Source organism: Sparus aurata, chromosome 21 (genome assembly GCF_900880675.1).
Source record: "Sparus aurata chromosome 21, fSpaAur1.1, whole genome shotgun sequence".
NCBI classification, from domain to species: Eukaryota; Metazoa; Chordata; class Actinopteri; order Spariformes; family Sparidae; genus Sparus; species Sparus aurata.
Genome location: NC_044207.1, coordinates 23,392,372 through 23,407,750, shown reverse-complemented (window position 1 = coordinate 23,407,750; position 15,379 = coordinate 23,392,372). Strand labels below are relative to the sequence as shown.

Here is a 15,379-nt window from a genome sequence, read left to right as displayed (position 1 = left end):
AGCGTCTTGAATGTAAGAATTTGCTCTTATTGTCACTTACGACAGTAAATGAAGAGTTTTGTTTTTTCACTTTTGTTTGGATAATAAGAAGCAACTGAGAAGAACGTCACTTTGTGCTCTTGGAAATTCTGATGAGCATTTTTTTTAACAATTTTCTAACACTATAAAAAAAAAATACAAATAATGTTTTGTTGCAGTCCTAAACTGAATTCCTGCTAAACACAATTTTGTAAGGATATGGGCTCAAATCTTAACATGTGACCGATTCACAATTCCCTCATCCACTTAGAAAAGTACTGGTGTGGTAGATTGGGTATCGTTCTCTCTTGAAGAGTGTGTCCACTTCTACAGTATATAGAAGCAACAACTTTAATGCCCCATTTATAGTGTCTGAAGATCACATTTGGTGTCAAGCCTCTGTATTATTTTTTATCATATTCCCCTTTCAGTAAGGGGCCCAACTGATAATAGTGCGCATGTTTATACGGGGCAATGGTCAGAGTTGAAAGAAAAGGACTTGCAGCTGTACAAACAGATGAGGACACCGACTGCTTCACTGTCCTCGGTGTGTCGGTGCTGTGAAGGGCATTCCTTCATCATCTGGCTTTTTGGTGTCATGGACAAATGGTGGGAGGAAATATGCCAACCAAGGGCTAGTGGAGTACTGAACCCTTCACCCCCAGAGACAGAAACGCTTTATTTGCCTCGATTAGCTCCCGAAGAATACAGAACAACAAGCCATACGACTGAGACATCGAACTTTTCTTTGCACGATAGCATCAGTTTAAATGTTAGGATAGTGATAACCTGCATTCAGACCCGAATGTAATCCTCAGCGCTGAAAGGTCGATGAGGTAACCAGGACAGCAGACAGCCATCAGAACCGGCCTGTTTGAGGTTTACGTCTGTTGCATAAGAAGGATGTTGACCCCAGTCATCTGTCGACCTTTCAGCTGCTTCTCAGAATGGAAGTCAATGGAAGTTAATGTGTGATCAGGCCTGAGTTTAAAGGGGCACTCGCACCAATTCTACACACAAAGTTCAGTCTGTTTGTCACAAGAATTACAACTCGGCCTGTGAGGACAGTTGTGTAATGTCTTCTGTGGCTCTGGAGGGAGATTTCTAAAACTTGAAAAATCGAAGCTTGATGAATTTATTTATTTATGTTGGGCTAAAGGTGTGAAACAGACAGCAAGTGTCACAAACAGGAGGAGGTAAGAAGTTAAAGAAGTTGGCATTTCAGAGGCAGGGAGGTTTCAGAAGATGCTGTTTAGTTGCATTATGGGAAATGTAGGATCCAGTGTTTTAGAAGCTAAAGTCAGGATATATCTGCTGCTGTTTTTTAAATACGTCTCCCTCAACTTTACGACAGTAATGCCATATCACTGGAGTACCCATAATATGCAGAGGTGACAGGATCCTGCAGTTTAGAGAAGCATGTTTGCAGATGGAAGACCTGAAACTCCCGAATCGCTGGTGAAATGTGTTTGTGGTCGCTCCTGTCCTGCAAAAACTGCTGGATGTGACTTAAAAATGAAATACTTTGTACTCAAAATCCAAAACATCCTTTTCAAACAAAGTCAATGAAGAGCTTCCCCTCAAGGTGTTCTTGAGATATTGTGCTCACAAGGATAGAACGGATCCCCAGAGCCACGGCTCAATTGTTAGCAGTTCCACCAAACGCATATTTACCCCCAAAATGTCTCAGATTGATTAAACATGATGACTTTTGGAAGAAATAAATCCGTCCAATATTTCATAAAACAGCCCAAAAAAGTTGAGAGTTTGTATTCAAATTAATACAAATGTATTTTCTGAACTCAGTGTGTTTCTTCTGGTGTGTTTCCATTATTCATTTCACAACCCCTCAGACGTATCATGGAGGTTGGGAGCTAATAGACTAAAGTACTAAACTGTAAATAAAGTAGATAGACGTAACTTCCACCAGCTACAGGAGTAAAAGGCCACCCACGCATTGATCCATAACTGTGAACACACATTACGTTTCAACAGGACTTTTATTTTTGCTTCTAATACTTCCGTACTTTTACTCATGCGCGTTTATAGCGTTTTTTACATTGTGGTACTGGTTTGGTTGCTGAATACTTTTTCCACCACCACAAAAGCACGCTAAAAGGTCACTCTGAACATAATGACATCATGAAAAGCAGGTAAGAGCAGCGTCAGTAACTCCTGATTAACATTCCCGGTGGGGTATTTTTCTAGAATCTGTGTTTGTTTTCAAAGAGTGCTCTCGTCATGTGTGGGTAATATGATGAATCATCAGTGACTAAGCTTTCTGTCACGCCTATCTCCTGCAGTCATACTCAACTTTTACTCACTCAGGTGCAAAATACAAAATGTTTTGCCTTGGCAGCACTTTTCTTTCAGGTGACACATTCACTTATATTGAGGACAATTAGTGCGTTGATCTAAAGGGGAGGGATGGTTGCTACAATGTAACATAGAGCATATTTTTCACGTACTTGTGTCTCACCAACCCGCACCGACCGAAAGTGTGTTTGTATGTTATGGCCAGTCTTGTAACGCCTTGTTAGCCCTGTGCTCTGCATGTTTTAGGTGAACAATCATTGATGATAAGCTTATCCGCTCCGATTTAGCACAGTCAGGAGTCAGGGCGCCCCTGCGGACTCACAGACGTGCAGCCAATCACAAGAGGCCCAGAGGTATTTCAGGAAGCTGGATTAAAATCAAAACAAGGGAGGGGTTTTAAATTAATAGCACCAAATATGTCTTTGTTTAAAAGGCTACTACAAATATAAACCCACAACAGGAATGTATCCACCGATGATCTGAACTTCAACTGGTGTTTTTTAAAATTCAGTAGTGTTTATTGCCAAATAAAAACATGTTCCTAGATAAGTAAAAAAAATAAATAAATAAATAAATACAGATAAAATTAAGCATAGGAGTAGAATATCAACCCTTCCTGATTTCTGAATAATTAATGCACACAGCATAAATGTCAACTTGTGCACTGAGCACAGCAGTGGGTCTTGTTTTTGGCACGCTGACTCAAAAGGTGTCATTACAGTAATGCTGCTGAGTCAAGTGTCAGCACAGATTGACAAAGGCAGGCACAGTAATCTGACGCAGGCCTGAAGATTCAAATCAACATCAACCGTGAGAGGAAGAGACGGTCTTTCATCAATCAGAGAGCAATGCTAATATAAAGCTTGAAAACCAGTGGCTCAAGTCAAGCAGGTCTGATGACTGTAACTGGAAACAGGTGTGATGTGAGGACAATGTGACGAGCTGCAGCCGAAAACATCTTGAGGGAAACTGGTCGACGGGTGAGGGAATTACAGGAGATGTTGGTAACTGGGAACAAGCTGAAAACAACCTGTCACACTTTTATTTTTTTTTAAGGAGACATGTTCAGACGTGGTAACAATTAGAAAAACTCACTTTTCCAAATACAGTTACACAGTGATTTGTCCTTCACACAGTCAATATAAAAACAACAAAATCATGAAAAATGTCCCATACAGACATGATAAAACTAACAAAACATGAATTACAACAAGGAACATAAATAAAACTTTTTTTTTCAAACATGTAACTTGTTGTTTCTGAGAATTTCTTTATTGAATTTGTTGTATAGGTCACTGTTTTTCCATTTTAATTTTTTGTTTATTTGTTTATTTTTTTACTGTTTCTTTTCTTTGATTATTACATGTTTGAAATAAAATATATCAATCCATCACATAAAAGTGATTAGAAGAAGGGAAAAAAACAGACAACAGATTTACTATATTAATAAGTATGTTTCGAGGAATTATTTTTTCAGAAAAATCAGAAAATCAAAGGTTACCTACCTTTTATTTTAATACATTAACCTACTTCCTCTGGAGGTTCCTCTCTGCACTGTGCAGACGGCATTAAAGAATCAATCGAGAATCTAGGGTGAGTACATTTTAAGGTCTATTCTTGATCAAATCACATGCTCTGCAGTCATGATCTGCTGATAGTGTGTGTCACTAAATCACTCATGTGACACAAAAGTGTGTGTGTGTGAACACGCAGTGTATGGGGTTGTGTCAGTGGACAGGGGAGAAAATAAAGATTTAGTCATGGCAGGGTGAGACTAAGGTCAGGGTTACATGATTCAGCAAACAGAATTTTGTGGAAAATCTATTATGGCATCGATCCATCAACAGGTATTGTGAAATGAGCTGATTGTCCTTTTTTTTCTTAAAAAAGATTTTGACAAACAAGGACTTAGCTGCTTTAAAAGGTTGGTACACTTTAAAACAAGATATTTTCCTGTGTCCAGTCACACCTCCAGTAAAAGAATACCTGTAACCATTGTTGATCACCTGTACTCCCTCTCCCTGTGTATCTATCTGTTCGTTCTGCCACCTCCAGTTCGAGTGGGGTCATATGATACTGCAGATCGTACGATTCGATGTGCGCAGAGTACAAACTGATCAAAGCTTCATATTTGCCAAACTGTAACCATGTAATGAGTGCATTTTTCTTCATGTTTGACAGGTAAGTTTCAGCTGTAGCGTCACAGAAAACCAGCCGATGGTGAAGTAATCATTTTATACACCTTAAAGAACAACTTTCTGAAAAGTCTTTGAAAAGTTACCGCTTACAGAGAATCTGACTTTTGATGCAGGATGGTGCAGATAATAATGCCATTTTAACGATTATTTCACTTCCTTTGGCCTCTTCATTCCAGACATCTCTATGTGTATCTAATGTAAGCAGGCTATAAAATGATTGCGGTGGTTTGGTTGGGTAAACTCTAATCCATTCAGTCGCTCATGTTTCATGAGGGGTCATGGGTGCTGCAACTTCGGAAGGTCCGAAGTTGCAGCACCCATGACCCCTCATGAAACATGAAATCTATTGTGAAAGCATTCTGGCAGTTGTTGCTGCGAACAAAGAAAGATGTGTTACAGGTTCAATTTACAGATCAACAGGAACCTTTGCTCTTCTGTTGGGCAACATTGACTCTGTAAACACAACTCTGATGTGGGTCACTACTGCCTTTCTCAGTAAATGCAATTTTTCACTGACTTTTGCCTTTTTCTTCTGACGTTCGTGGCAACTAATTTTAAAGCGTTGTTCCCCTTTTTGCATGAATTGCCTGAAGAATTACTTGAAAATATAGAAGCTTATTTAACGACAGGTTTAGCTGTATTTCTCCTTTTCTTCTTAAGGCAGTGCTCCCCCCGAAAAACTGCATTTCCCAGGTCCCGCCTGTTGTCAAATAGTGTCATTTCAGGATAAAGATATGAAACAGAGTGCAAAAACAAGGTTTTGGCAGTATTTTTACTCAAGTATAACTGAGGGGAATATTACACTCACAATACACTACACTTTATTTGTCACCTGTCATTAGCTATAATTGTAGTTATAATTCAGACTAACCAACCATTTGTAAAGTAGATGAGATTAGCTCCAATTTTGACCGTCTACAAGAGGAAAATGCTGCCAACACTATATGATATGTAGCCTGATAATATAACACTGACAGGAATCCTTCAATCCAATACTTGCTCTTACTTAACTGCGAAGAGCAGCGTATTGGTGGGATTTACTGCATCAAATACAAAGTTTCAAACTTTAAATTGCAGCAGAGATTCACCTGAAAACAGTTTCTTTTGTATTTCTTCTCCAGGATCACAAATCTATCAAGTTTGATGAACTCTTTAATCAATCAGTCATTTTATGTGTCCTCACCGGGCCACAAGAGGGGCAGTCAAACAGGTGATGAACAGAATTAAAACACAGAGTACCTGAACACACCTTGACCTTGTAGTCATCCATGTCATAAAGTCATAGTTCCACAAAGTGAAAATTCAGGAAAAAGGAGCATCTGTATAAGATCTGTATATTAGAAATATCCCAAGTTTAGGTATAGTACCAGGTAGTGATGGGAACGAGACCGCATATGTCGAGTTCGAGTCAAGACCGAGTCTTTAAAGGGTCAAGACCGAGTCGAGACCGAGACCATAGGTTTTTAAATGCAGCCGAGACCGAGTCAAGACCGAGTCTTTTAGGTGGCAAGACCAAGTCGAGACCGAGTCTTTAAGGAGTCGAGACCGCATCGAGACCGATCAAAAGAGCAGATTTTTTTTTCTTTGCTAGTTCACTGTTCAACCCACTCCAGAAGAATAACGTTAACTGCTGTGTGCAGTGTGTGCGTGTGTGACGTTTGGGCAAACACTGTATCAATATCTTTCAAAATCGTCAGATTTTTTTTAACAGAGGAGAAAACAACAATAAACCCATTGTGGATGAAGCGTCTGGATAAATGCTTTTGAGCGTAACAAATCTGTAATGAATCGTTTAACATTCATAATTTGAGGCACACGATTACATTATTTTATCTGATACAAGTTAGCCCGGAGCTGAACCCGAGGTTAGCCGGCTCAGTTGTATCCAGATATTTTCATAGTCAGGAAGCCGAGCTTTTTTGGCTTCAAAGCACCGCTGAACAGCTTCCATAGTAATAAACGAGGCTCCACCTCCAACACTGTGTCCAGTCATAAAACGTTCTTGGACAGATGAATCCAAAATTCCATTATTATTTACGCGCCACCACCGGATGTTGACAACACGTCATCACTACGCGCGGCGGAATTTAGTGTGTTCAACCGGGCCTTATGTTTAGATTAGAGTCGAGCCAAGGTGATAAAAACCCGGGTGTAAATGCAGAGTTCATGCATTCCCATTACACACAAAAACCCGATGTTAGCAGGTTCAAGAGGGATTTTTGACCAGTGGAAAATAAAGATGTAAAGAAGAAATGTGTGAAGCTTGAAAATTCTGTGATCGTATTAATTGGTTTATTGATGATTAATTAATTAATATATTAATCAATATAAATATTGGTGAATACTTTTTTTGTATATATATATATATATATATATATATATATATATATATATATATATATATATATATATATATATATATTCAGCTCCTCTGGATGATTTCAGAATAAGTGTAAATAGTTTCAGTAATTTCCATTATGTGGACATTTTGGAGAGCCCCAATCTCTCTGCCATCTCCTGTACCAGCACACTAAAGTACACACACCCACAAGCCTCTATGCACGCGCACATTAGGAAACCTGAGCAAACAGTGTTTTTTTTTGTTTTTTTTTTTAAGGGGGGGTTGGGTTTTTTTCTGTCAGAGAGGTTTTGCTATAAAAGGCCGAGCTGCCTCCTGCACACTCTGCTCTGCTGACCTGGAGACCTCGAAGTCCAGCATGAAGACTCTCCTCCTTGTGGCGCTGCTCGGATGCCTCGGTAATGACCTCATGTTTTTCACCACAGATTCTTTACAGGCTCGATTTGTCTGCATTTGTTTCACAATCCGTCTGCGTTTGCAGCTGCCGTGTTCGCGGCCCCCGCTGAGAAGGTGAAATGGTGCGTGAAGTCGGAACAGGAGCTCCGCAAATGCAATGACCTGGTGGCCAAAGCCCCCGCGTTCTCCTGCGTGAAGAGAGACAACACCATCGAGTGCATCATCGCGATCAAGGTGAGGAGAGAAACACTCACCAGAACATTAATGAGATGTTTGATTTAATCTTTAAGCATATTAAAACTGCTGATCAATGGACCCTGCAAAGACACATTTTTTATAATCGTGATCGATTGATTGATGGTGATGGAAGAACGATTCAGACCATTTACTCATGTCCTTAATAATGACTTATATATAATGTCGTTATAATTATAAGAAGCCTACTGTTTGGCCTGCAATTCAGTCTTGATTAGCAAGAAGTATCAAAACTACAAATATATAAAAAAAACTACAAAAAACTACAAATATGTTTTTATTATATTTATTTAAATATTAGCCAAGTATTTCTGATGGAATAACATTTTCATCTTGTAGCTGGTCAAGCTAGAGTTAATCAATAACAATGCATCATGTTTTATAGACTAATTGTGTATTTGTATTAAATATCCTAATGTTGCAGCTGGTCGAGGCTGAGGTCATTTAACTGATTCATAAACTGTTTGTTGGTTCACTCGTCAAAGCAACATCATACATTCTGTTATTAAAAAAGATTTGTAAAACTCAAATTACACACAAACAGTCCTAGCAATGTTATAGAAATTGAGGAAAAATTCCCGGATCAAAAGTTAAGGAGGTTTATGCTGGGCCGAGATCTATGTTCCAACCAAGTTTTGTGGAAATCCGTTTGATGGTTTTTCTGCAATCCTGTTTACAAACCAACAAACAAACGGACAAGGGTGAACACATAACCTCCTCGATGGAGGTTAAAAAGGAGCAAAAAGTACCATATTTCCTTCTGAAATGAAGAATTAAGTTGCATTTAATGAAAGTGTCGAAAAAGTCCAGGTATCTGAAGACTGTGCAGAATGTCAGCACTTGAATTAATGTGTTATTTTTCACCGCTGCTAAAAAAAACAAAAAAAAAACATGCATTGGTTGGGAGGTATGGAAGTTGTAGAAGAGGTCAAGCATCATTTTGCTGGTTTGTATTACTTTAAATCAGGCTGGTGAAGCAGACGCCATCACTCTGGATGGAGGAGACATCTACGTTGCTGGACTGAACAACTACGACCTGCACCCCATTATTGCTGAGGACTACGGCACCAGTATGTTTACCAAACAGTTCAAGAAATCGGATGTCTAAGCATTTTTTATGTGTTTCATGTGAAATTTTGGCTCACGATTGTCCTGCATTCATCAAGCTTCGGAGACCTGTTACTACGCTGTCGCCGTGGTGAAGAAGGGCTCTGGCTTCAACATCAGAGATCTCAGAGGGAAGAAGTCCTGCCACACTGGGCTCGGGAAATCTGCAGGCTGGAACATTCCTGTTGGGACCCTGCTGTCTATGGGTTTGATTCAGTGGTCAGGTGCTGAAGACAGCCCAGTGGAGGAAGGTGAGTGACACAAAATGTTAAGTTTAAAATACACTTAATTGCTCTCTTGCTGAGGGTCAGATGAGGATATATGAAGCCGCAACTCGCAGCCAGTTAGCTTAGCTTAGAGACACAGGAAGACAGCTAGCAGCTCTGTCCAAAGATAACAAAATCCACAACAAGCTCCCCTAAATCTCACACATTGTTATATTGATACACTGAAGTGTAACAAATACAAGTTGAAAAAACAATGGGATGTTTTACACTCCAATCTAGACACAACTTGTTAATTAGCATGCTTTAGAGGTGCTGGTGGGTTGTTTTTGTTGATGGGCTAGCTGTTTCCCTGTGTTACCATGCGTGAAGCTAAGCTAAGCTAAACGGCTGCTTGCTGCAACTTCGTATGAGACTTAAGGGTGGTATCTATCTTCTCATCAAACTCGTAGAAAGAAAGAAAATAAGCATATTTCCATAGAAGCTGTGTTATAGGCTGTTTGTTCCCATCATATTCAAATATGTCTACTTTAAGGCCAACAAAAGTAACTGCATGTCATATTTACACACCCAACTTTGATGTTATCTGAAGCAGCCTTTACACCTCCGCAAACAATAAACAGAAACGTTCTTAAAACCTTGGTATTTCTCAAATCGTTGCCTCTGCCCTGCTTTTTTGTTTTCTTGCAGCTGTGAGCAACTTCTTCAGTGCCAGCTGTGCCCCGGGGGCACCAAGGGGCAGCAAACTGTGCGAACTGTGCAGGGGAGACTGCTCCAGGTCCCACAGCGAGCCGTACTATGACTACGGTGGAGCCTTCCAGTCAGTATCAGTCTTTATCTTTCCTATTCTTCTACAGTCCTCTAATAACCTCAACACATTTATTGTCTGAGCTGCGATGACCTGTCGGAGACTGTACACTGCTGGTAACAATCTAACCTGTAATGCTGATGCACCTGTGGACTGGTCTACTTTACAGATGTCTGGCAGACGACGCTGGCGAGGTCGCTTTTGTGAAGCATCTCACCGTACCTGGTCAGTATCACACAATCACACTGTCAGTTCTGCCAGACGTATAGGTCATTTAAAGTAGACTGAAATTACGCTTCTCTAAGACCTCAGTGTTTGCATATATGAGTATTTAAATGAAAAAATGCCTGGATAAAAACAAAATACCAAAAGGTGATAATGGAGATTTGCAAGTTAAGGGGGACAGTAACAAGTATTGTATATGTATGAATATTGACTCCTCAGCCAAGCAAGCTGGTCAGTTGTTTCAAATTTGCATTATGTAACTAAAAAATACAAACTTCTTCATCTTATTTCCGTGAAATGCCGAAATCTTCCTTTCGTTTTTTTTATTTATTTATTTTTTATTTGTTAATTCAATATGTTTACAATTCTCAGTGACAAAAAACAGCCCTGTTGCAGGGCATCATTACATCTAAATCACAATCTGAATATTATCAAACTTTTTTTCTGTAGCAAAAGGTTACCCATGATAAGAACGTATTCAACAGGAAGAAAAGGGAGGAAAACAAGTTTAGAGACCAGCTCACATTTACCTGATTCAAATGACTGCATTATTCTTTCTGTACATCTTATAGCGGCTCTGTGCAACACTTTGTTGCAATTTACATGTTTTAATTACTTTTTTATTGCCCATATGTGAGCGGTAACCTGACGGGAATTTTCACAGAGAGACTTCTTTGTGAACGATTTTCCCTTAACAGTCCAAAGGACGTGACTTTACTCGTCTCACTGCCTCTCCCCGCTCTGCTGACAGAGAGCAACAGCAGCCAACATTAGTTTAGAAATAGAGTCTGCTGACATAAACTGATGATAATAAAGCAGAAGTTCAAAAGAGCCCCTTTAAACTCAAGCTGATTACCTGCGGCAGGTGGATCCTACACCGTAACTGATATACTGGGACTGCATAAAACAAATATTTCAACATAACAAAACGTGGTAGTGAAAGGAGGGTTAAGAGATTTAGTCAGAACGAGAAGACTGGAGGAGAAAAACCTTTGAATCATTGTTGTTCACACTTTCAGAGGCTGAAAAGGACAAGTACGAGTTGCTGTGCAAGGATAACACCAGAGCGCCTATTGACAACTATCAAGCCTGCCACCTGGTCAAAGTACCAGCTCATGCTGTTGTCACCCGCAAGGACCCACAGCTGGCTCAAAGAATCTGGGACAGCCTCCAATCAGTGCAGGTATGAAAGACAAATATTTATACTGCACAGAGGGAGGGAGAAAACAGCACATGGACTCATGATATAAAGGGTTTCAACTCAACATGTCAATAACATCTGCTTACTTTTTGCCTTTCAGGAGTTTAACCTCTTCTCCTCTGCAAGCTATGCACCTGCCAAAAACCTGATGTTCAAGGACTCGACAACGAGGCTGGTGCAGGTGCCCCCGAACACTGATTCCTTCCTGTATTTGGGAGCTGAATACATGACAACCGTCCGCTCCCTAAAGAAAGGTGCCATGAGCAGATAAACACATCCAAACATCTATAAAGCATCAGATAAAAACATTCATTGGACGGCTAACACTGGCTGACGGTTATGTTTTACTTCGCTTTTTCAGAGCCGATCGCAGCCGCTTCATCCTCTGCCCTCAGATGGTGTGCTGTGGGCGCCACAGAGACACAAAAGTGTGACGCATGGGTCATCAACAGCATGACTGAGAGTGGCGCCATCATGGGATGTCCGAATGCTGCCACAGTTGATGGGTGCCTGAAAAAGATTATGGTAAAACACCCTTGGATGAAAATACAGGACCTGGGTCTTGTTTGAGACTCTTTTTGCTCCATTTTGCGGCGTCTGTCTCTGATTTTTCTTGATCGTCCTGCAGCGTGGAGAGGCTGACGCGATGGCAGTGGACGGAGGAGAGGCGTACACAGCCGGAAAGTGTGGACTGGTTCCTGTTATGGTGGAGCAGTATGATGAAGGTGTGATACATAGGACAGAAACCATTACATACAATCCTGTGTTCAACTTTACCTTTTCTAGATGACTAATACTTCTCTGTCTCTGTCTACAGCGCAATGCGGCACCACTGGAGGTAATAAACCCGCCTGTATTTCTGTTCCTTCTAGTTTTAGCGATACAGACTAAATGAAATGTAAAACACTTACGTCACTATCTTTTTACATTGTTTCCTCATAATTCATGGGGATGTGTTCTGCAGAGATCTATGCAGTTGGTGCAGATTATTAGAAAAACATGATCCATTTAAATCCATTTCAGTATATCTTAATTGATTATGGGACAAATCTTACAGACTAAAAGGCCTCATATGTTATCCTAGCTGTTAACTGGAAATAATTAATCGGAAACGTACCAAATTACATCTTTCAATTTAGACAAGTTATTAGAAATCATTTGTAATTGACAGAACAGGAAAATATGATTGTTTTTAAGTTTGTATTTCCCAGCTTGGAGATTTACTTTTAAATTAAGTAAAATAAATTAGAGCTAATTATTATCTGTCCGATAGCTTTCTGAATCTTCTTCTGTGCTTCCACTCTTGCAGGTACAGCCTCCTCTTACTACGCGGTTGCTGTAGTAAAGAAGAGTTCAGGGGTGACCTGGGAGAACCTGCAGGGCAAGAGGTCCTGCCACACAGGCATCGGCAGAACTGCCGGCTGGAACGTCCCCATGGGCCTCATCCACAAACAGACTGGTGACTGTGACTTCAGTAAGTGACTTTATGCTTCGTCTCCTAAAACATCTCCTCTTAAACCACTACTTTGAAATCACAAATATGTTAAAGCAGCTAAGAGGAACTATCATTTCTTGATTCTGGCGCCGCCTGTGGACAAAAGTGGTAGGAGCACTACCACCTCCTGTTGTAAACATCTTGACCTGGCTAGCCTGTGCACAACATGCCAATTTCTACATTACTGTGCTTTAAACACAGCTGTTTGCAGGATGCATATAGCGATGATGTAATGTATGCCTATCTATTCGTGGCTATGTAACTTTATAACTGTTTGAGTGCTGTTCATACACCGAGGTTACAAGGAAGCCCACGGCTTACAGATTCGGTTGCGCAGTAATCGTTACTTCGTTCAACTTAAGTTCTAAGTAATTTTTTAGGAGATGTGATTTCCTTTTCTGCACCTCTAACGCACCATTCTGTCTCTGTCTCGTCCTTCTCCCCAGGTAAGTTCTTCAGTGAGGGCTGTGCCCCTGGAGCAGACCCCAGCTCTGTGTTCTGTAAAAAATGTGCCGGCAGTGGCAAAGGTGTGGAAGATGAGTCCAAGTGCAAAGCCAGTAGTATTGAGCAGTACTACGGCTACGCTGGAGCCTTTAGGTAAAGTGCAACAGTTAAATTATTCTCAGCATAAAATTTTTATGTGCATGCATGTTAATAGAATAGTTTGACATTTTAGAGAAAGCGCACATTTTGCTTTCTTCCTCTGAATTAGTAAAGATTCATACCAATCACATGTCCGTGTGGAGCCTGAAACAAGAGGGACACGGCTAGCTCTGCTGTCTGCAACAGAGTTCATCTCATTTCATTTGATAGAAATGTAAAAAAAAAAAATGTAATAGCTTGAAAAAAAAAATTTGTCCATCCACTCACTGGAGCTTTTCTTCTGGTTGCAGACGAGTAGTTTTTACACTTCTAGTTCTGTATTAATTAAACAGTTGAGTAGTCTTTTGCTCCAGAGGAAGCTTCATGTAATCACTCAGTGGCTAAGTTGCATTCTGGGTAATATAGGTAACAGGTTTTGAAAGACAATCCACTGGTCCAGCATTACATTCCTGTAACACTGTTGGACTTATTATGAATTTTATCAAGAAAACGATCAAAATCATTGGCAGGAACAGAGGTTCTTCTTAGTTTTTAAAACCAGGAACATTACCCACAATGCACCTCCAAAAATTCAACCAAACTATTCCTTGAATTACTCCTTCAGAACGTCCTTCTTCATATTGCCCAATTTAATGTGTTGTGTATCACTACAGGTGTCTTGTTGAGGGAGCCGGCGATGTTGCCTTCATCAAACACACAATTGTTGATGAAAACAGTAACGGTAAGAGTCTGGCACTCACCTGTTTCTTTCTCTCAGCCATGACTGTTTTGTTGCCTACAATGCTATAAAATTTCTCCCCGCTGTCTCTCCTTGTCAAAGGCAATGGTCCAGCATGGGCTAGTGGTGTGAACAAGGATGACTACCAGTTGATCTGCCCGAACAAGAGTCCAGTGCCAGTCAGTGATTACCTCTCCTGCCACCTGGCTCTTGTGCCCGCACATGCTATTGTGACTCGTCCAGAGATCCGCGGTAAGGTGGTCGACTTCCTCCAGGACCAGCAGGTTGGTGATGATTTTTAAGTGACTTTTACTTCGGTGTTACTGTACGGGTCGGTTTATACTGATGTATAAACCATTATTTTTAAGCCTCACGTCAACATAATATTTTTACACACCTGTTAATTTCTGTCCTACATATAGATATGTATACAACAAACACACAAAAATGAATGCCTCTGTTCTAAATCTTAATCTTGTTTTTATTTTTCAGACCAAGTTTGGTACCAGTGGCAGCGATCCCTCGTTTAAACTGTTCCAGTCGGAGTTAGGAAGGAACCTCCTCTTCAAGGACTCCACCAAGTGTCTGCAGGAGATCCCAGCTGAAACATCCTACAAGCAGTTCTTGGGACCAGAGTACATGGGTGCCATGGCTTCACTCAGACAGTGCACAGACAGCACCTCAGGTTTGTACAACTGTGGGTTAAGTCGAGAATAACAGGACGGAAATATAACAGATTCATTTGGCCTAGAAGCGCCACACACTCACCATAAATATAACATGTTCCTGAGCTGTGTCGTAAGAATGTTTTTTGTCTTCGTCTCTGTCCATCAGATCTGGAGAAATCTTGCACTTTCCATTCCTGCCAGCAAAAAAACTAGTGGCGACCACGGACCACGCGGTGCCCCATTCCGCCCTCAGTGATTCGAGCACCCTACCCACCCTTCCCACGCGCGACGCAAAAATTGCCTTGTGTGTTTTCTTACTGATCTTCTTGTAGAACAGTTTTTACCAGAACCATCATTACCAGAACCTACAAATCAACTATTCCGTGACCAATCATGTCCTGTTGTAGTTATTTTCATGCTGTTGAAACGTAATGTTACATTACCTGTGTCATTGGATCAATGTTTAGTATTGCAAACACATGCCTGACTTTTCTCAAATAAAGCTTTTTAACGCTCTGTCGTGTTGACCGTATTGGTTTGCTTTTGAAATTGTGAATTGTTTGTATGGAGTCAAATGAGTGCCATAAAAAGAGAATTGGTCCATAAAAGAATAAGAGAAAAAGTGAGTGATTAAAATGAGGACTAGATAAAAGAATGAATAAGTAAATAGAAAATGAGGAAATAAAAAGAAGAAATCAAAAAACTGAAATATACAAAAACAAAATATATAAAAAGCTTATTTTAACATTAATTAGTTCATTTATTATTCACTTTGCATATCGTGGATA

The 15,379-nt window shown here is 40.3% G+C and overlaps 1 protein-coding gene across 1 annotated transcript; it reads left to right on the top strand.

Moving 5' to 3' along the window:
* The first annotated feature begins 7,156 nt into the window (after positions 1-7,156).
* tfa (transferrin-a) lies at positions 7,157-15,107 on the top strand. Its single transcript, XM_030402341.1, has 17 exons — positions 7,157-7,289; positions 7,373-7,521; positions 8,510-8,612; positions 8,709-8,900; positions 9,564-9,693; positions 9,851-9,906; positions 10,926-11,089; positions 11,208-11,361; positions 11,469-11,632; positions 11,736-11,832; positions 11,925-11,945; positions 12,417-12,581; positions 13,049-13,199; positions 13,859-13,926; positions 14,026-14,207; positions 14,416-14,608; positions 14,758-15,107. Exons 1-17 carry the CDS (start codon positions 7,250-7,252, stop codon positions 14,802-14,804), a joined length of 2,076 nt encoding a protein of 691 aa, XP_030258201.1. The 5' UTR covers positions 7,157-7,249; the 3' UTR covers positions 14,805-15,107.
* The last annotated feature ends 272 nt before the right edge of the window (positions 15,108-15,379 follow it).

Bases quoted from the DNA above. Each gene is read 5' to 3' on its own strand.
- tfa (XM_030402341.1), top strand. From the start codon at position 7,250: ATGAAGACTCTCCTCCTTGTGGCGCTGCTCGGATGCCTCG. The intron at 7,290-7,372 runs GTAATGACCTCA...CTGCGTTTGCAG, and splicing joins GGCGCTGCTCGGATGCCTCG to CTGCCGTGTTCGCGGCCCCC. The intron at 11,090-11,207 runs GTATGAAAGACA...TTTGCCTTTCAG, and splicing joins ACAGCCTCCAATCAGTGCAG to GAGTTTAACCTCTTCTCCTC.